Source organism: Fusarium musae, chromosome 2, assembly GCF_019915245.1.
Source record: "Fusarium musae strain F31 chromosome 2, whole genome shotgun sequence".
In the NCBI taxonomy this organism is placed as follows: domain Eukaryota; kingdom Fungi; phylum Ascomycota; class Sordariomycetes; order Hypocreales; family Nectriaceae; genus Fusarium; species Fusarium musae.
This window is the reverse complement of record NC_058388.1, coordinates 2,889,022-2,908,663: the sequence shown is the minus strand read 5'-3', so window position 1 is coordinate 2,908,663 and position 19,642 is coordinate 2,889,022. Positions and strand designations below refer to the sequence as shown.

Here is a 19,642-nt window from a genome sequence, read left to right as displayed (position 1 = left end):
GCTTCCCGTCGCGATCTCAACCCGTCCATGTAAATTGATGCTCGCTTCCTTTTCAACCGGCTCATCCATCCCATTCCCTTCCCCATGTTCTACTAAATCACCGCTTATCAACTCACGAATGTCTTGGATTCGAAACGCGAAATGGTAACAGTCTCGCCCTCTTCGATTCTTTCGTCGCCGTCATCTTTTGTGACGGCGCATGATTCTACACTTGATAAATCCACGGCCGCCAGTAGCCCCGTTCATGAGAACCCATGCCCCTATCGCGATGCGCGACAACTGCCCCGCGACTTGAAGGCGCATTGTCAGATTTTACTCGAAGAACAACTGTGTATGCTGGCGCTCGCTTTCCTCAATGGTAGCTTATACTTACATCTGGTTAGATGGCTCCGCGATAAATCTCCTCAATAGCGTTGCCGCCTCTGGTATATCCAAGCAAACATCTCCCAAGAAGCACATCCTTATCCCCCCTCCAAGCCATCTGGCTCTATTGAATACACTTGTCGTTCATCCTCTCCACACGACCCGTGCGGAGAAGAAAGACCAGCTTGACGTTGCCTCGCAGGCTCTCGACTATTTGCGCAATATTCTCCGAATTGCCGGTCCCATTAATGCCGATCTCAGAACAGCATTCCAATTCAGCTCTACACCGCGCTCAGGTCGCCGCTGGGACCAATATGGACAGGGAAACGATAGCGATATATCAGACACGGAATCAAATGGCGACGATGATCGACTTCGAGGCAAACTTGCCAACGATGGTAGCATATGGAACCGTGGACAAGACTTTTGGTCAACCCTGGGCTGGGCATTCAACTGCAGCACGTTATATCCGAAACGATGGCAATACTGGAAAGTCTGGCTAGAGTTTATGTTGGATGTCTTGGAGGCTGACTGGAACGAGCGCGAGCGATGCGACAAGGAGGCGCAATTAGCCAATGGCCCAGAGAGCGAACTACCCCGTACATCACGCAATGAATCTATCATTGTAATGTACATGGATCAACAAAACGGGCGGCAAAATGGAGCTAAAGGTTTTGTCAAAGCCATATTTGCTGACGGAGGCGAGATATCGTCGTCTGCTTTCCGCGAGGTTTTTGATAAGGAACCCAGAGGCCCGAGCAAGACGCCTAAGAAACGGAAGCGGGAACAGGTGCTGGACCTGGAGAACGACAAATTTGGTGACTACTTTGATGATGAATCAATCTCTTCGGGAGTTTCCGAACCACCAACGCCCCAAAAGCCCAAGGACACACGAAAACTCGGCACAGCGGGTGTACACTCTCAAGGGCTGGTCGAGTCTGTCGACATACGCCTTCGTCTGTTCAGATTACTTTCTGCGGTGACATGGTCACTCCGAAAGCCTTCCGAGCTTCATCGTCTATATGAGGAGTATACTGCCTCCCTCAAACTTCTGCCACTCCACATGTTTACTCTTTTTGCGTGCCGGAGACCAAATCCCCTTTTATCTGAAGCGCATATTACTATCACCAAAGAATTATTCGATTTACTGCTACCATCATCGTACAAAGATCCTTCAAAGGTTGACCCAGAAGGTGACGCGGAGGGAAGTTTGACCTTGCCAATGTTAGAAGAGTGTTTTGTCCCTCATCCAGCGAATACCGTGGCCCTGGAAGACAACGCAAAATTATCCCTAGTCGTCGAAGACGCTATGCAACTTCTTTGGGCATGCGATCTAATGGTTTATTCTGAAGAGTTTGAAGAGGCTGTTGAGATGGGTATCAAAGCTCGAGAAGCAAAAGCAAAGAAGCGGCGCACAGGGAAGGTCAAGGGTGATGAAGCCGACGCTCTCGCGCAAGACATCCTGACCAACTCAGGCGAAAGAATTCGGTTGTTTTTGGAAGTTTTAAAAGCTTCTCAGGAAGCGGAGTCATGAGACGGTCAATGGGGTGGGGTGATGGTTCTTATTGGTTTTTTGGTGGTATTGTACATATTATAGACTACCCAGCGCATGAACATAATGCCGTAATGAATGATGATACCCAAGATCCTGCCGTTGAATCTGTCTCGTCTCCTGTCATGACTCTGGTACATTGGTGTTACATTTGGTATGGCAACCGTGGGTTGCTGGGCCAGTCAGTACTTCAGTGAAGCTCTATTGCTCAACGTTTCTTGGCTGCTGTAGGACTCCAAGAAGTGGGTTGCCATGTCTCGCCTGGTGCTCTGGCCTTTGCCTTGGCCCAAGGATCATCCTTCTTTTCAGCATCTTCTTTGATCTCTTTTGAGACCGTGTCAGTCTGCTCACTACTCTCGGCGTCTTGTTGTAAAGGACTAGCCGTCGCCGGTGAAAGCAATGGTGCCGGCGCAGCCTGCGGTGCCTCCATGACTCGCGGCTTGGCATCCCATCGAGCATCCGCTTCAGCAGCGAGTTTCTGCATCCTCACCCGGCGCAGAACATCGCTGTGTTGTTCCTCGATACTTGGAGGATCCTCTCGTGTATGCCGTAACCACTGGTGCCATTGAGGGCTGACCTTTACAGAAGAGTAGTGTGTTGATCGCGGGTATTTAACAATTCTTCGCCAGCGCTCATTACTCTCAGCGCCTCTCGTGAGTCGAAATTCCCAGTACGTGTTACCCTGAAGGTCGTAACCTAGTGATATGTAAGTGGGAGGAGAGTGGTTGGAGGGAAGATTGAAAACAAACCCGCGAGGAAGCGTTTGCGCCATGGCAAGCGGAGAGCCTTCCACTTGTACCAGGCCCGCGCAACAGGCCCAATCTGATTTGAGGCCATGGGCTTCTCCTGTTTCAATTTGTGACCTTGGATGTCACCAAAAAGAATATGGGCGCGCAAATGTTGGTGAAGTCTCGAATCCATGACACACACACACAGCCACTTTCATGATGCACCAGCCACCCCGCCCCAGCCACCGCATAACTACCAGTCCACGTCATTTCATGGTGGGTGGTGGGCTGGGCTGGATGCTGATGTTGGGTGCAAGCCGCCCAATCTTGCCTGCTCGAATGCAAGCTACTACCTAGTTCCTTGGATACTTACCTACCTCGGATACCCGGGACCATCTTATTCTCTCTTCCTATTCTTCTCAATCAACACTTGACTCCTATCCTGAGAGTTGACCTCCAAGAAAATTGCTTGGAAACAGCTTCATTTGTTTTATTGCGAATCGATACCCTTCCCCTCCCTCCGTTCGAGAAGCTGTGCGACTTTTGCGACAGGACCGTACTCTCTAGACTACGTTGCTTACCAGCGCAAACACTTGATTCTAAACTCGTACTAGGCGAGATACAAATCCAAGCCAATTCCTTATTCCTCGCGGTGATTGAGTTGTCATTCCGAGAACTTATCTACGAGCTGTCATCATGGCGTCCGTGTCGTCGCTGGATAAAGACTTGCGCAAGATGCGCCTTGAGAAATACTCACCAGCTGCTGCTAATGAAGCTCGGTCATGGATCGAAGACATTCTGGGAGAGAGACTTCCTTCGTCCGATCTCCTCGAAGGACTAAAAGATGGAGTTGCTCTATGCAAGTAAGTTGCCTTCAAGTCTGCCGATCATGAATGCGGGACTTACACAATGTTCAGACTCGCCAATCTCGCCCTACCACCTCCTGGGGTTCGATTCAAGCAATCCGCCATGCCCTTTGTACAGATGGAGAATATCTCGCTATTTCTCCGTGCCTGCCAATCTCCACCACTGAACCTCCACCAACATGATACATTCCTGACCGTCGATCTTTTTGAGCAGAAAGACCCAGCGCAAGTTCTGCAATGTATCGGCGCATTTAGCAGAGCGGCCCATGCTGCTAATCCTCATAACTTTCCCACATCGATTGGACCTAAAAATCGACCTGAAACGGTTACTCCGCAAGGAACAGGTTCAAGGACACCTACCGGGACACGCGACAGGGGCGCATCCGTTACGAGCAACAAGTCGCCTGCCTTCGGACGCTCTGCTGCCCTACCACATCGAACTGGCGATTCGGGATCTGGGCGGTGGAGTCCTACCAAGAGTCCTACCCCGAAGAATGGGCCCGAGTCTCCTGGCGCCGTTAGCAGCTGGAGCAAAAAGGAGCACGAAGGGACTACTGCACCCGCTTGGAATATTGCACAGTATGGTTACTTAGGGGGCGCCAGCCAAGGTAATCTCGGTATATCGTTTGGTGGTAGGCGACAGATCACCAATGCTGGTCCCCGCGTGCCGACTCTCGCTGAGAAGGAGCGCCGTCGAAAAGAGGAGGAAGAGCGCGCTCGCCGTGAAGCGGAAGAAGAGGAGAGGCAGCGAGCTGAAGAGGAGGATCGCGCCCGGGTTGAGGAAGAGCTCAGATGGGAGCAGGAAACCGAACAACTCCGAGAAAAGGAGCGGCAAGCTGCCGAAGAAGAGAAACGGAAATGGGAGGAGGAGGAACGGCAATGGAAACTGACAGAGGAGAAACGGCGTAAGGAGGAGGAAGATGCCGAAGCCCGACTTGCCGAGGAACGTAAAAGCGTGAAGAATCGTGGTGATTCTAAGCTGACTGGGCAATTCCTGAGTCAGTATCGAGCCGACCAAGGAGCATCACAACAAGACGGCGCTTCCGAAGATGAATACAAAAACCGTGTGAAGCAGTTGGAGCAAGAGTTGGAGCTCGCTCGACAACGAGAAGCCGAGTATGAGCGAGAGCGTCAAGAGAGAGCTCAACGTCAAGGGAGCATAGAGACAAAGCCAACTCCTAAGCCAAAGCCCAAGCTGGTGTCCAGTCCTCCAACACGTTCTGACTCATGGTCTAAAGACGAGCGAGAAGTTCTGAGGACTCGGTCTCCTTTCAACAGGGAACCCCTTCAAACAAACAACGGTCCTGCATTGCCCTCAAGGTCACCTCGCCCCTTGCCTGACCCGACTGCCCTTCCACAGGCCAAGTCACAGAACACGAGCAGCCGGCCCCTCCCGGATCCCGCCACATACTCCCCGAAGCCTACGCCCGCCGCTCCCAGCCGTACCGACCGCTTTCTATCAAGTCATCCAGCCCCTTCACCACCTGCAGCCCAGGCGACTTATTCACGCGAACTGGGTGCCACAGCTGAGCGTGATGCCGAAGACCAGCGCCGTGCCCAGAGCCAGAATAAAACTAAGGCAGGGGGATGGGCCTCTAAGTCACTTCTGGAACGAGAGATGGAGATGGAACGCCAACGGCAGCGAGAGTGGGAAGAGGCACAGAAAGAGACTGCTGCGGCGGTGCGCTCCAATGAAGGTGTAGACGGAATCGGCGGTGGTATCGGTGGCCGGTGGGATGTTGGGCAGTGGGCTGGCTATACAGGTGGCGACAGCCAGAATAAGGGGTCAGTGGGCATCGGAGCTGGTCGAAGACAGATCGTGGGACCTCGGCCGCTTCCTGAGCAACCAAGGTAAGGTGTCGGCCTAGAAATAGAAGCGGTTGTTTTGCAGTTCTAGCAACGAACCACAGGTCTTTCAAATTTTGATCGATTGTGATGCCTCTATAAAATTCAAACTATTTTTAACTAATGCTTATGTTCAATGGTGGGCATTGGTTTGATAATATCCATTTCCCGGACATATCCATGACTGTCTACGGATAGTCAGTATCATTAGCGCCTTGATGAAAAGGAGAGGTGACTGCTAGGCTTCAGTTTTGGTATGATAAGAACCTTTCGTATATTGTGGTATCTTGAGACTTTCTGTTCTTCACTTGCCTACTAATCCAAAGCGCATACTTGCTGTGATCGATCCACCCATTTTTTCTAGACCTCCCTATCCCTGAAAGGTAGAAACCCCCACTCCGTGCTTCATAAAATCCCAATTCCCAGCATGGAATTCTCAAACATGGTTTGCTTCTCCCATGGCAGCCTCATCGCGGCACCGTTTGCACATACACCAGCCGCCTAGACTACCCCTTGCCCATTCCCGGCGTTGTTGCACGGGCAAATTGACGTCGCAATAGTGGTTGAGAATCTCCTCACCCTTCTTTATACCTCCCGGACGACCACCCACAACACGCTCCTTTCTGGCTTCAAGAACCATGCGGCCGCCCCATTCCCATGTGACGTTGGGGTCGCAATCATGGTTTGCGAGACACCAATATGGGTGCACTGCGGCAACATCAGGGCGACCGTCCCGAAGGCTTTTACGAGCCGAAGCAGTGCCCCTGAACTTGGCGTATAGCGTGTTGAGAACCCATAGATCGTTCTCAGCGAGCAAAGAGTATACATCAATATCCATCTTTTCCAAAACGTGGAGCGGTGTTTCGATATTGTATTTGAAAGAAAAGGGCAGCGTCCACTCAGGAGGCGGGCCGGCATTCGGTGAGACGTTGATGTCGTTGGTCCGAGTCGGAACAAAGTCACCCCATATATACTTGACCTCTCGAACATCAAGAGGATTCACCTCCTCGTGAGCAGCAATAGCCAGGACACGAGAAAGCAGCAAAAGGTAAAGTGTTTGGTCCGCTTCAAATGCATCAGGATCCTTGGCGATTGCATCGACATCCTTCTCACAAACCGCTGGATGATATCTCTCCATGGCTTGCTCAAAGCAATACTGAGTGCAGAACACCGTATCGTAGCATTCAGGGCAGCTGACGGGCTCGTTCTCGCTGCCTAGCGGTGGCAGATCAGAACTGCACGCGTCGCAAATAGAGTCCTTCAGGCGATTATTCGCCGTGAGAAGTGAGTATTCCTTCAGCACAACCTCGCCGGGGGCGATGTCCTCCTTGGCGAAGACCCCAAGCTGCTTGCATGTTGGAATAATTTCATAGTCATCGGTGCTGCTAGCTCCTTCTAACAGGACAGGTAAGGTCGCAACCTCGACAACGCACTTTGGTGCCACGGAGCTCAAACGCTCGTTGAGTTCAGTCAGTGATTCCGGAGCGAAACGATCAGGCTCGTGGTCATTCCAGGGGTAGACCTCGCGACGGACGAGACCTTGATCGGGGAGATTGGGGTAATCAATATCGATATCATCACGGCGGAGCCTTCTGCGGGCGACAGTGACAATGTTGTTCTTGGTGTCGAGTAGTTCTTGATTAGATGGTGAGAGCTGGAGACCGCGCTGGCAGAAGCTGGCAGCACTCTGTAGTGATCCACAGAGTAGCAGGCCTAAAGAAAGGATCTGATATGCACGAACTTGGGCCAATATGGCCAACCGTTTGACTGCCTCATCTTCGACTTTCAGGTCAGTCTCGGGGCTCTGTAGCTCATCTTGGGGAAGGTTCCCGTGTGCTAGAACATCAGGTAGAGGGACTGCTGTATGCATCTGCAAAGACTCGAGGGCCTGCTCGTGATATTCGAAGCCCTCATTGAGAACCTCATCGGCTAGTAACAGTGCACGATATGCATCACCGGCTGCTAGGTCCGGATATCCTAAATCCGAGTGGATAGCGGCACGGTTGAGGTAGAGTATCAAGTCATAGGGTAGGCTAGAAAGTCCTTCTGTGAGCTGTGATCGCCGGTCAAGCAGCTGCTCGTTCCGGGCTGCTGGGTCCATGTCAGGATCAATGTTGTCCGAGGTGATGACAAGCCAGTCTCTTCAGCGAGTTTGTGTAAGTTGACACAAGAGTGGACTTTGGTAAAGAGGAGTAAAATAAGAGAAAAGTTGAACTAATGGATTTAGGCCAAGGATTGAATGCGGGACCCTTGGTGTAGAGCAGAGTTCAGCTCTGGTCTCAGTCCGCAGAGATCGCAGTCATATAAGAGGTGAGGAGGAGGCATAGAAAGAAAGACAAGTCTAGAAGTGACGATGGCAGTCGTTTCGTTACCTGACAAGGATCGGGGAGCTAAGGAATCGAGAAAGGGAGAAATAACTTGGGGGAGCGCGGTGATTCGCTACCCGTTTGTATTAGTCGTCTTCTGCAACGGGAGGCTTTTTGGTAGGGCAGTCCGGGATGATTCTGATTTCCCATCAAGACCCTGAATCTTGCTTGATATCTTCGCCGAAGATAAAAACAGGGTATTTCTTTTCAATAGGAGGTACCTGGGTAGGCAAGGCAAGGCCCTTCAGTTGGCAAAAACAAAGAAAACAGGCTTTGGCAATTTCCAGCTGCCAAACCAAAAGATTGGCTACTGACGCTGGTTGGTGTTATATGTCGGAGCGAAGGTTCCGGGGTCACACGAGAATAAAGTGCAACTGAGAATCCAGGTGTGCGTGCGGCGTGATCCATCACGACTCACCCAGAGATAGTCACTTTCGTTGATGATTTGATCGCCAGGGTCCATCCACCAGGTCCCGTTTCAAGCCTCCAATGCAATTTTTGCAGTAGCAAACGCCCAAAACTGAGTAAAAGGGAGGGGGGGGGGGGGGGGGGGCGAAAACCCAGAACGTCCCACAGGTGGGCTAAAAAGCCCCCTTCCACACCCCTCCCACGTTTGCGAGACTGACTGGGCTCGCAGCTGTCAAATACGAAAAGGCTTGAGCTTCGATATCGTCAAGGGAGCCATAATATCAGGGTCCTCCAGATCCAAACTGGTGTGATCATTACGTAGGTAGGGAACTCGATTCTCGGATTGACTAACCGAAGTGATGTCGTTTCCTCCTCCTCCTCTTCTTCTTCTTCTTTTTATTCCTTCATCAAGCTCTTTTCTTCCATGAGTCAGTTTGCTTTGCCGGTCCAGTCTCTTCGGGCGTCAAATGGCTAAAAGAGCAGCAACCAATCGCACCTCTAGTGACAAATTCGAGGTCGATCGCAGAACCAATATTCTTGTATGTACTATTGTGCTGCATAGGCATGCAGCAGGTCAAGTGGCTTGCCCGCTTCCCAAAATTGCTTCCCAGTCAAGTCTGAAAAAATAAAGACTATTTTTTCTGCGATCGATCTCAAAGTCATCATTCTCGGATGCCGACTTGACGAGCCCCATGTCTTAAGTCGACGCCGATTCGAGTGCCAATGAGCCTATTATGTCCTGCATGCATGAGAGTGCAGTTGGGACAAGCACATAGACTCACCGTCTCTTACACGATCTTGAGAGACTTTGTTAGTGCCCCTCGGTTGAGAAGGTCCGGAAACGTTTCTTCGACAGCATGGGCTATCGTTAGGATGCGAGATCAGGTGATTCGGAATATATCATCTGAGCGGATGCTCCTCGATGAGACTCTGGTATTCACGAATGACCTGAGGATTACGGGAAATGAAGCTGTTGGAGGCTTCTAGAGACGTCCATTTCCCACATGGATGGATACCTTAGTATTCACCTGAGAATTGCATAAATGGAGGGGCTAGAGGGGTCAGAATCTTGGAGGGGTCCTTTGAAGGGGCAGACCAGGGACCAGATGGACAAGGGCGCAAGCAGCCGGCATCTGCCCTGGAAAATTCTGCCAGGGCTGGCCAGCCTAAAGTAGCCAGCCCATGATGGAGGGAGCTCATACGGATAGGGAGCGACTTACTGGTACACATGCACCCGGAACACCCACAGAGATGCACACTGAATAGAAAGCACTTAAGGAAGGGGAGCAATTATGTCGAAAGGCCAAACATGGTAAATACTGGATAAAAGACTGGCCCGCCTCTTTTCACCCATGAATACTCTGCTCCAAGGTGATTGATCAGTGAAGTCGTTATAAGTTGGCAACCTCCCTTTCTCCCTCCCTCATGAGACAAGAGCTAATAAAGAGCTTACCACCACCATCCACAAGGTTTTGAAACTGATGAACGGCTAGCAGCGCGCCTAAACTCGCCGAGAAGACAGCTAACCTACCTAACTGAACGTTGTGCCCTCTTAGCCGGGTGGGTATACGTCATGAAATCACCCGTCCATCAATAAAAGCTCCGCAGAACCGGACAAGCACATGCTTGTCAACGCACTGTTGACCCTATCTACAGTACCCTGCACCTTGGGTATCCTTATCAGAGGATGGAGGTAGAAGAAGTAGAAGTAGAAGTAGAAAACATCAGATTTGGCCATTTATACAGCCTGTTCCTTGCATGAGTTCAGACGCCTTGCCCACCTCAACTGGCCCCGTGTCTCTTTTGTGGTATTCATGGATAGATGGGTGATTGATTGATCCGTCAACACATATCTAGCAAAAACGATCGAAGCCGACGACAAAATTCGGAGCTGTCAAGGAGCTGTCTGGTTGCCTATTGGCCTAATGCTGTGTCATCACCTGGTAATGATGATGCTAGGTTGCTTGGCTCTCATGGCTGTCGACAAGGATTAGGAGGTTAACCAGGTAGGGCTCAATAGCACGCCAGCAACTATGTAAGGCCACACGTCAAGCCGCTGTAAGTCAGATCTAACTATCCGTAATATGCTCAAAGATCTCTCTCTAAGATTCCCAAGCAACTTAGATAACGATTTCTCATCAGCCTTCATCATTGATAATATTCCTAGACGGGATCTACCACCAAGCTCAAGTCCAATCATCCCATAAGGAGGACTAGCCTTCCTCGCTCATCCCCATGCCAAGTCTTATAACCTTGACGATGACTGGGAAAAAACGGCAATCCGATAAGCTTCCATTTCTCAACGGGACACCACGCGGCTAAAGTGCCCCGTGGTTGACCTGCATTATCTAGAAACAGAAACCAGCCATACACAATTCAGATATGCCAGTGTCAGAAAATAAAAGCGAAGGTAACTGACTACTTACCTAACCTACCTGAGGTAATTAATTGGGTAAGGTAACTAGCTACACAGTACCTTGCTGTCCAGCACCCTACCAGCCTACAGCGGGTGTCTAGCACGCCACCGCGCTCATCATATCGTCTTCTGTAGCGGGAACTGATCTAACTGTAAGCTCCAACTGAGTCGATATCGAAGCTTTCGAGGTACCAAGAAAGCCATTTTGAGACCATTTTCGCTCCTCCCAAGCCTGTCTCTCCCGTCCGCCCGCCTTAGTAGGTACCGATGGTCAGGCAAGTAATAAGTTAGGTACCTCCCTAAGGTAAGGTACTCGTACGTCTCAAAATGCTCTTACTCCATGTCTAAGGTCGGTCGACATTGTATGTATGTACCGACGGGAATTTGATCCACTCCACTGCGACGGGATGCGATGACGAAGTAGGTACCCATTACTACCGTGCCTACCAGAAACTAGAAAAAAAAAAAGACCCACTGTGACTTCCATGGAACCCCGCCTCTTAGGTTGTTGTAGCCTCTAGGTAGACTACGTACCTTAAGACGATATCTACAGCATTATCAAATTATCCCACAACGTTTAAACAACATCCTGATAATTTATCTGAGTCGATTGCCTCGCCTGCCTACCTTACCTTGTACCCTCGACACACTTACATCCTCTTTCACCCGTGTCAAGGATCAATCAGAGCTGCAGGAAAACCACGCACCTCGTCCTTTCTTCGTCTCTCTCCTTGTTCCGTCATTTTTCATCTACCTCTCCCACATCGTCACAGCTCACCGCAAGCTTCAAAACCCGCACCACAAACGTCACCATGGGTAAAACACAACCAAACCTCTTCGCATTTCGCAACGTTGACGCTCTCGCCCCGGCGTTGCGTTCGTACGTTATCCAAAGCCAAGCTGCCGGTATCGCCCGGCACGGCGCTTTCAAAGTGGGTGTATCTGGTGGTTCGCTCCCCAAGACGCTCGCCCAGGCCCTCCTGGCCCCCTCTTCGGGCCCCAACGATGTCGTCGATTTCAAGCGCTGGGAAATTTTCTTTGCTGATGAGCGCGCTGTGCCCCTCGACCACGAAGACTCCAACTACGCCCTCCTCAAGAAGGAACTTCTGGACAAGATCCCCGAGGACCAGAAGCCCACCGTGCACCCCATCGACACAGAACACTTGAACGACTTGCAAGAGCTTGCCGACCAGTACGAGAAAACACTCGTTGCCAGCTTCGCCAGCCGCGACTCGGTCCGTCTGCCTATCTTCGACCTCCTCCTCCTCGGCTGCGGTCCCGACGGACACACCTGCTCTCTTTTCCCTGGCCATGAACTGCTCCGTGAAGTCGACGCCTGGGTTGCCCCCATTGAAGACTCCCCCAAGCCTCCCCCCAAGCGCATCACCCTCACTCTTCCAGTCGTCAACCACTCCGTTCGTGTCGCGTTCGTCGCTACTGGCGGTGGCAAGAAAGAGATCATGAAGCAGATCTTCGATAACGACGGTGGTCTGCCTTGCACTCTTGTCAATGAGGGCACTGGTGAGCGCTGCAGCTGGTTCGTCGACGAGCCTGCTGTCGAGGGCGTCAGCTTTCCGCGAAGGGCTTTCCTATGATACCATCACCCAAGCTAGCTTTAATAAAAAGCACCTCTATCCAGTATTTGAGCTTTAGCCTGACTCACCATAGCATGCAAACGACGTCAACGTGCTGTCGCACTAGATGGAGTCTGGCATCGTGCGAAAATCTCAGAGGAGCTGGATGTTCAGCTTCCAATTCATCACTCCTTTTAACGCCCCTCACGATATTGGGAGGACTGAAAACACTATAAGACGCATCAAACCTCCGAGTCGGCAAGGATATAAACGGCAATGCTATATCGCAACCGGCCCTGATCGATGAACCCCTAAGTACCATTTATGACTGCTATATCCCGATGATGATACTCGTTTTTGCGTGGGCATCATTTAGAGGCGTTTGTTTGGAGGCCCGGGATTTTCCAGATTTTATGACAACGAAAATCACATCCAAAAAAGAAAGAGAAAAAAAAAAGATCAAATAAATCCAAAAAAAAAAAAAAAAGAAAGAAAGAAAGAAAGAAAATTCAATACCATGGTTTCGAGCTAGAGAAGAAGGTGTTTTGAAAGAATTGTGGTTGATTTACCAATTTCCGTTTTAACTCGATATCCGGTCGATATATGCCAATACGCACAAGGAAGAGATAGAGAGCCTATTCTGCTGGTCATGTTCTCGTTTCGAGCTCAATTGACATAGCTAGAGCAGCTCAGTCCCAAACATGATTAAAAAATGAGTCTATATACAACATGAAGAAAGCGCATCATCTGATGTGATGTCGCTGATCTAGGTAATATGTCGTTCATCTGATGTCCAAACCCGCGCACGGAGCATTGCCAAGTTATACAATGCCTTACACGGCTCTCCAGACTGCTCCGGCTCTTGGGGTATCTTCCATTTCATCGTCCCGGTTCATTCTCTCAATCCACTCATCTTCACGAGCAAGCGCATCCCGCTCAATATCGTCCATGACAGCTAATTCAGTCAGCATGCCCTGAACAAGCTCCCTTGACCCTTCTACTATGCGATGCAGGCTTGATTGATCCTTGGATTCTCCTTCTTGATCATCATGGGCAAAATCTCCCAATTGATCGAGTTGTCGCTTTATGGTGTCCAATCGTCGTACCAAGCCAGCGCATTCGTCCTTCCATGCAGAATCAAGCTCGCCAATAAACAGCACGTCGTTCTCCTGGATGAGAGCTCCGCCTGCACGTCTCGCTTCTTCGATTTCGCACATGCCATCAACCCATCGTTCGAATCGCCTTACGACCCTAGCATAGCGACCGCCGGGTTCCTCCAGCGCCCATAGGCCAGCTAGGGCTGCATCTAGGATTTGTATGCGCTCTTCCAGACCACCGCCAATAGACCACTTACGGAGTGCCAGGATGTTCTCCCTCTCAACCTCTGCCTTCTCTTGGTCATCAATCTGTTTGCTCGCGCTAGCAAGCTCTGAAAATCGCTCCCCAAGTTTGCGCTGGGCACTAGCTCTCCAGGTAGCATCAACGGTCGGTGCATCTCGATGCAAAAGATGAAGTTGCAGAAGCTCGGTTTGTAACCGGCTTGTCTCAGCGGATGCAGCGACGTTGGCCGGAAGTTTGGACGGCGATGGCGGAGCGAGGAATGTTGATGTCAGTGGTTTGGGCGCAGAGGACTTGGCTGGCGAGTAGTGTTGTTGGAGAGTTGAGAAGGCCGGGCGAAGGCGTGGTGCGGCGCCCGGGAGCTTCTCGTTGGTCGAAGTAGTCGACGTCCGAGTAGGACGAGTGGTAGTTGTTGTGGTAGTAGTGCTGCTAGCTGATGAACCAGAAGAAGGAGGTCTCAAGACTGGCGCATTTCTCAAGCCAGTAGCAGTGCTCTTTGCGCGTGTATGCGTAGGGGCAGGTGCCTTTCTAGTTGTTTGCGTCGGGCCATCTGCCGAGGTTGGTCTCACCGCTGGTCGAGGTCTTGTAGTCGTAGTTGAGGGGGGATATCGAGTTTCCCTCTTCGCAGGCTCGGATGTTACTGGCTTAGCAGGCTGTCGGACAGATGTCGCCCTGGAGAGTCCTGTGGTTGTCCCATTTCTCAATATTCTCACATTGCTAGATGTTGTCGCACTTCTAGTCAAGGGTTTTACAGGAAGGCGACTCGGTGAACCGTCTGGGGCGTTCGCATTAGCATTGGCAGTGGTTGTGGTGGAAGAAGCGGGTTTTCGAAGTGATCGTGAGCGCTGTAACGTGGACATAGTGATATCCGTCACAGTCTGTCGCACGACGGATTAAACGGGTTCGGGATTGATAGTAGCTATTAAGTGAATGTTTATTGTGATGAAGCTTGGGGAAATCAGGGTCGCTTGGGCTACCGATACGGTAAGAAAGTGGACCTGCCCGCCCTGAGGAGGCTTCCATCCGTTAGCCGGGGCACGGTGAGTGGACGGCAACCCTGAAACATGGAAGGACCCGGTGAGCCTCTACCTATCTAGGTACAAGTAGTTAAGCTGTCTGGGCTGTTAAGGTACAGTGTATGTTGACTTGAACGCACGCGCCGACTTATCTGACAGAACTCCATCTGAACTCAAACCTACCTACCTTAAGGCTCAGGCGTGGATATCAAGGAATGCTGCTCTTGCATAAGAGCTTGTCTTAGTCGAGTTCTAGACTATCAGAGGCAGGGAGAATAGGGAAGCAGTCCACATAGTTGAATCTGTGCACGAGTCCTGCTGTGACCTCTCGTAACCATCAAATCAAGATTACACATTCATATCAGTCTTAAAAACTTATCGGGTTGGGTCTACGCCTGTATCTTCGGTGATTCATTACTTGTACGAAGTTATCTTTTCGTCATTGATAAGAGTCTAATCAAGCTGTCCCTTCTAGGTCAGCGCATTAACATTTGTAGTATCAGATTGCTTCAGTGAAGCAGCAAACATGAGTCCATTTTTACTTTCGATATCACCAGATCATGCCATCAAAAATGGACGATATGTCCTCATCTTCCCCCTATTCCCTGAGCTCGTAAACATGCTGCTGCTAGCAAATGCGGTATTGTTTAGGTCGCGATGAACGACATTATCCCATACTGTCTATGTTTTCCTCTTGGCCTATCCTCACATGGCCTTTTCGTATATAATACATGCAATGCGTGACTCGGATCAAACCTGCGAGGAGAATCTATACATAACAAAGAAAAGGGCATGAATAAGTGCGGTTCATGTGGCGATGAGATAGAATGGTAAACGATGAAAGAATATTAAGAGACAATTCTGTGGCAACGCTCGTGGGGGTTCGATTATGATGTGAGTTGTGGGTGGCTGACCAGCCGGCGCAGGTCATTGCCACTGTTGTTAAGCTTCTTGACGCAGTGCTCGCATATCCGTAGATGACAAAAACTGCAAGTCCATCTATCTTCAACATCCGACTTGTCGCACGTTTGACAAGTCAATGGATAATATTTGTTAGTCCGGCGGTTCATCGTCTTATGGCCATGGTAGCAATTGAAATGGGACTTTTTTAGCGGCGGTGCGTTGAAGATAGTACCTTCCGGTATAGATGACTCGGACTGTCTGGGGAAGTAGGCCGCGCGCGGGTCGGGTTCCTGCAGTACCTTCATCTCAGGATAAAGGGTACCATCCCTGCCTCTGTAAAGGGGCCCCTGAGACTCGGACGGCACCAGTCTCGGATCGTGTTCAGCCGCTAACTGTCGTGGAGGAGCATTCGACCTTACGGATGAATGTCGTGGCGGGAATCGGTTTAGAATTTCTGTAGAAGGCTGGACTTGGTGAACAGCGGTGTCACTGCCAGAGGATCCACGACTTCCCCTTGAATCGGTGACCGAAGGTGGTAACGATGCCGCCTCTGGCGATGCAGAAACCGGCTTGTCCTCCGAGGGGCTTGGTAGCCTAGGGACCTGCACAGCCTTACGTGTGATGCTACCAGTACTTCTTAGGTGTTCTTGAGTTTGTGCTTGAGGAAATATACTTGTGACGTTAGTTGGAATTTCTGGAGACACCTGCGCAGCGGGCTCCGGTGATGAAGCGGGCGACAAAGGCGAAATAAAAGAATCAACAACTGGAGTCTTGATGTCTTCCTTTTGATATTCAGGCGTGGGGGGACGATTTGCCCCAGGTCGTGGCGTTGGAGAAGACTTGCTCGTGTCACCTGATGATTTCCCCCTTCGATGAAGATGAAGTTTCCCTTTGAGACGGTTCAGCTTGGAACTGTTGATCCCCATGGTTGGGGTGCCTGGCACCTGCTCAGCGGCTGGCAACGTTTCGGAGTCCTGGCCAGCAGGAGCTGTGGGGTTGGTGCTCCCAGGCTGCCAGTTTGGTATTGTGGAAATTTTAGGTCCGCTTGAAGAAAGCTGCGGTTGAACATGTGGTTTTGCAACAACTGGCTGCGTTGCAGCAGTCGACCCGTGGCTAGCAACAAGCTTCAGGTCGGGAAGCTCAAGGCTCCGCTCGGCCTTTGACGACCGACGACGCCAAAGCTGAGGTTGAGGTTGCTGCTGGGTCTGCGAAGGCGACGGCGCTGAGTTTAGTTCAGGCAGCTTGTTCTCTGGAACCGGTTTTCGAACAGGAGCAGGCGTGGCTGGAAGGTGATATTTAGTGTCCTTAGAGGGTAGTGGGGGTGGCCGATGGTTGTTGGCGGGCAACTTCTGGGCAACATAATGTTGCGGCTGTTGCAGTTGATAATGATGCTGTTGTTGCTGGGTCGGGGGACCGATAAACGTGCCAGTGTTGGTGTTGGCGGGTGGAGCTTGGTGACTCGGTGATGAGATTGCCTCACTCTGACGAACACTATCGCTAGCTTCGTAAGGCAACCTGACAAGGGATTCGCCGGACGAGCGTGAATATGCCGACAGAATACTCGATAGTGATTCCGAAGGTGATGGGGGAATCTGTGATGAGTTTGGCTGCTGCGGCTCTTTCTGAGGTAGTGGTGGTGGGTTTGCAGGCAGCTTCCCGATGGGTCGGCGTGGAATAGCCATTTTGGGCGGACCAGATGGAGGGGAATCAACCGCAAGCAAATGTAACGGCGGCAATGATGGAGGTAACGACTTCGCGTTGGCTATACTAGTCGAGCGCGGCGGAGGTGGTGGAAGCTCTTTGGCGGGAGGTGGACGAGGGGAAGGTTCCTCATAATAATCGTCATAAAAGCTTGGATCGTCGGGACCTGGGACATCGGGGAGGGCTTTCGACCAGCGAGATGAGCCAGTTTTAGGCGGTTGCAGAGAATTTGTATTCAACATGGTAGCCATGACGAAACTGAAGCAGTCGTATCAACCTTGGACGACAGGCTAGGAGCAGGAGTAAGGGGGATACTGTTTAACTTGAGGCAAGATAAAACTGGTGAAACCAGGGGCGCGACAACACAGCAATGCAATGCAAAGGCTGGTAAAACGTATGAAATGCCGGGCCCTGGAATCCTTTTGATAATATGGAAGGGGACCTCGGGAAAGTCGCCCCTCGAGGGAGCTTTACAGGTAGATTCAGACCGATTCAAGTGGGGGGAGGGAGACAGAAGAGACAAGTCAACGACAACAAGTGAAACCGGCAAAGAATGGATCTTGAGGTTGATATTGAATCTGGTGGGACGAGCACGAGCTGTGAATGAGAGTAGGTACACAAGTGCAATCAATGCGTGGATGGATAGAGAGAAGGAAATGAAGCAGTAGTGGTAGTTAATGGAAAACAAGTGGATGACGATGACGATGGATGAAGAAAATCATCGAAACAGATTTAGAACAAAAATAATAATGATAACCAATATTGTAAGGAAACAAGATCAGATCGTGGGAGGAAAGAAAAGAAAAGAAGGAGGCCTCGAGTCGATCCTTCTCGTTCTTGGTTCACGTCCTGCCCTGTTTACGAGCATCTTTTCCTTGGACCCTCTACAGCTTGTCTAGGGTTTCATCGAAAACACACCAACGCCGTCTTCAACCGGGGGCAATGCCTTGACCAAGCCGTTGGGACTTGCTTGGACTTGAGCGTTAGCATCATGCAAAGCAAGCAAAACTGCATGGGCAATCTCACAATGTACAGTACTTGGCTCATGCCTCGGGATGGGCGGAGGGAGGCTTGGTGTGGCTTATACAGTCAATCCCTGGCCACCCAGTGCTCAACTTAACCTCTTGGGGGAACCATGGCATTGCTGCATGTGGCTCGTCGAGTTCTGGTGCATAGCGTCCGGAAGCAGGGGACCTGGGGACAGAGACCATGGCAGCTGAAACAACCAGTAGATTGAATCTCCAGTCACTCTTGTTGGGCGGGGCATTCAGGTTCACTGCAGCTGAATCCACGTCACTATCTACCCACCCCTGCATAGATTAAACTAGATTCAACGGCATTCAATTCAATTCAGATGAAATATGAAAACCCCATCAGGTGATTCCACCGCGGAGAACTCAATGGTATGGATTAGCTCGATGTTTGTTTCTGTTAGAGTTTAATGACTTCTTATTATAACTGTGATGAGTTGCACATGTATAGAGGACTCCGTAGAACACTCATCAATTCAGTCTTACAAATGTCTCTCTATGGATTGATACGGATACTTGCAGCACTTCCTCGTGGTACTTTCGTAGAGAGTAACTAACTTTAGGTAATGCACAAGGTGTTGCTTTTTCCTTTCGTCTCGTCTAACCATCCTCCTCTTTTTATTTGCTGTCCAGGAAGAGTACCTCATGTCAACCTGACTCAGACATTGAAAGATTTTCTTTTGCCTTTTGTCTTTCTCTCCCTCGTCCGAATGATGCCACAGTATTTTTATATCTCATTCTTGAACTCTAACATGTCCTTCATTTACATATACGAGTCTCAGAAACCCTCACATTTGCAGCAGAACGCCACAGTTCAACTGCCCGATCATGCCGGTGTATGTATGCATGTGTGGATGTATGTACTGTACTTTACCAACCCTTGCAATTGATCGCCCAACGCGTCACGTCTCTCCCCTGTCTGTGTACACTCGGGGCGATCGATCCTCCGTAGCCCAAGCATCTCCACAGGTAATTTGAAGCTGCAGAATGGCAATCCACCATCTGCGATCCCGTAATGTTGAATTGTTGCCCAGGTCTGCCAGAATTTCTTCGAATCAGTCAGCACGATGCAACCAGCAGCCCAGGGGGGGGACCGCTATGACGAGACCTTGTCTCTATTCATGAAATTTCCGTAACGTGTTTGGCATTAGTTAGTGATGCTCAATGAGATTTGGCCAGCATTCGTCTCTGACCTGGTAATCTTGGCAGAGTCAGCAACCAGCCCCTGTTCTTGTCAAATTGGTCGAATGTTCCATGTTTCAGATCAATCCCATGTGAACGAACCCACGTCGCCACATAGCGTAGATGATGCGAGCAGCACAAACTTTACGTCGATGAACGGGGAGGCATAAGCTTGCAGTAATAGGGGTCCCGATGTGTTGTACAAGGCATTGCAATCATCATGACATGCTGAATGGCCATTGGCCCAGAAGTTTGTTTCTAATGATTCAATACTTGAGTTCCTTTCCTGTTCATTCATAGCACACTTGATGCACTCACTCTTGTGGCAGGGACGTCATCGAGCCTATCAGTCG

The 19,642-nt window shown here is 50.5% G+C and overlaps 7 protein-coding genes across 7 annotated transcripts; 3 read left to right on the top strand and 4 right to left on the bottom strand.

Annotated features, from left to right (window-relative positions):
• Window positions 1–141: 141 nt before the first annotated feature.
• J7337_002812 (uncharacterized protein) lies at window positions 142–1,897 on the top strand (the record flags this gene model as incomplete). The annotated part of the gene is made up of 2 exons (XM_044820539.1): window positions 142–358; window positions 384–1,897. The coding sequence occupies 2 exons, from the start codon at window positions 142–144 to the stop codon at window positions 1,895–1,897; spliced, it is 1,731 nt and encodes a 576-aa protein (XP_044684839.1).
• Window positions 1,898–2,123: 226 nt separating this feature from the next.
• On the bottom strand, window positions 2,124–2,836 carry J7337_002811 (uncharacterized protein; the record flags this gene model as incomplete). Its single annotated transcript, XM_044820538.1, has 2 exons — window positions 2,124–2,611; window positions 2,665–2,836. 2 exons carry the CDS (start codon window positions 2,834–2,836, stop codon window positions 2,124–2,126), a joined length of 660 nt encoding a protein of 219 aa, XP_044684838.1.
• A 503-nt stretch (window positions 2,837–3,339) lies between these two features.
• On the top strand, window positions 3,340–5,364 carry J7337_002810 (uncharacterized protein; the record flags this gene model as incomplete). Its single annotated transcript, XM_044820537.1, has 2 exons — window positions 3,340–3,506; window positions 3,561–5,364. 2 exons carry the CDS (start codon window positions 3,340–3,342, stop codon window positions 5,362–5,364), a joined length of 1,971 nt encoding a protein of 656 aa, XP_044684837.1.
• A 426-nt stretch (window positions 5,365–5,790) lies between these two features.
• Window positions 5,791–7,455, bottom strand: J7337_002809 (uncharacterized protein; the record flags this gene model as incomplete). Its single annotated transcript, XM_044820536.1, has 1 exon — window positions 5,791–7,455. The coding sequence occupies one exon, from the start codon at window positions 7,453–7,455 to the stop codon at window positions 5,791–5,793; it is 1,665 nt and encodes a 554-aa protein (XP_044684836.1).
• A 3,901-nt stretch (window positions 7,456–11,356) lies between these two features.
• Window positions 11,357–12,139, top strand: J7337_002808 (uncharacterized protein; the record flags this gene model as incomplete). Its single annotated transcript, XM_044820535.1, has 1 exon — window positions 11,357–12,139. One exon carries the CDS (start codon window positions 11,357–11,359, stop codon window positions 12,137–12,139), a length of 783 nt encoding a protein of 260 aa, XP_044684835.1.
• An 812-nt stretch (window positions 12,140–12,951) lies between these two features.
• J7337_002807 (uncharacterized protein) lies at window positions 12,952–14,316 on the bottom strand (the record flags this gene model as incomplete). Its single annotated transcript, XM_044820534.1, has 2 exons — window positions 12,952–14,138; window positions 14,190–14,316. The coding sequence occupies 2 exons, from the start codon at window positions 14,314–14,316 to the stop codon at window positions 12,952–12,954; spliced, it is 1,314 nt and encodes a 437-aa protein (XP_044684834.1).
• A 1,545-nt stretch (window positions 14,317–15,861) lies between these two features.
• J7337_002806 (uncharacterized protein) lies at window positions 15,862–17,057 on the bottom strand (the record flags this gene model as incomplete). Its single annotated transcript, XM_044820533.1, has 2 exons — window positions 15,862–15,969; window positions 16,080–17,057. 2 exons carry the CDS (start codon window positions 17,055–17,057, stop codon window positions 15,862–15,864), a joined length of 1,086 nt encoding a protein of 361 aa, XP_044684833.1.
• Between the last annotated feature and the right edge of the window lie 2,585 nt (window positions 17,058–19,642).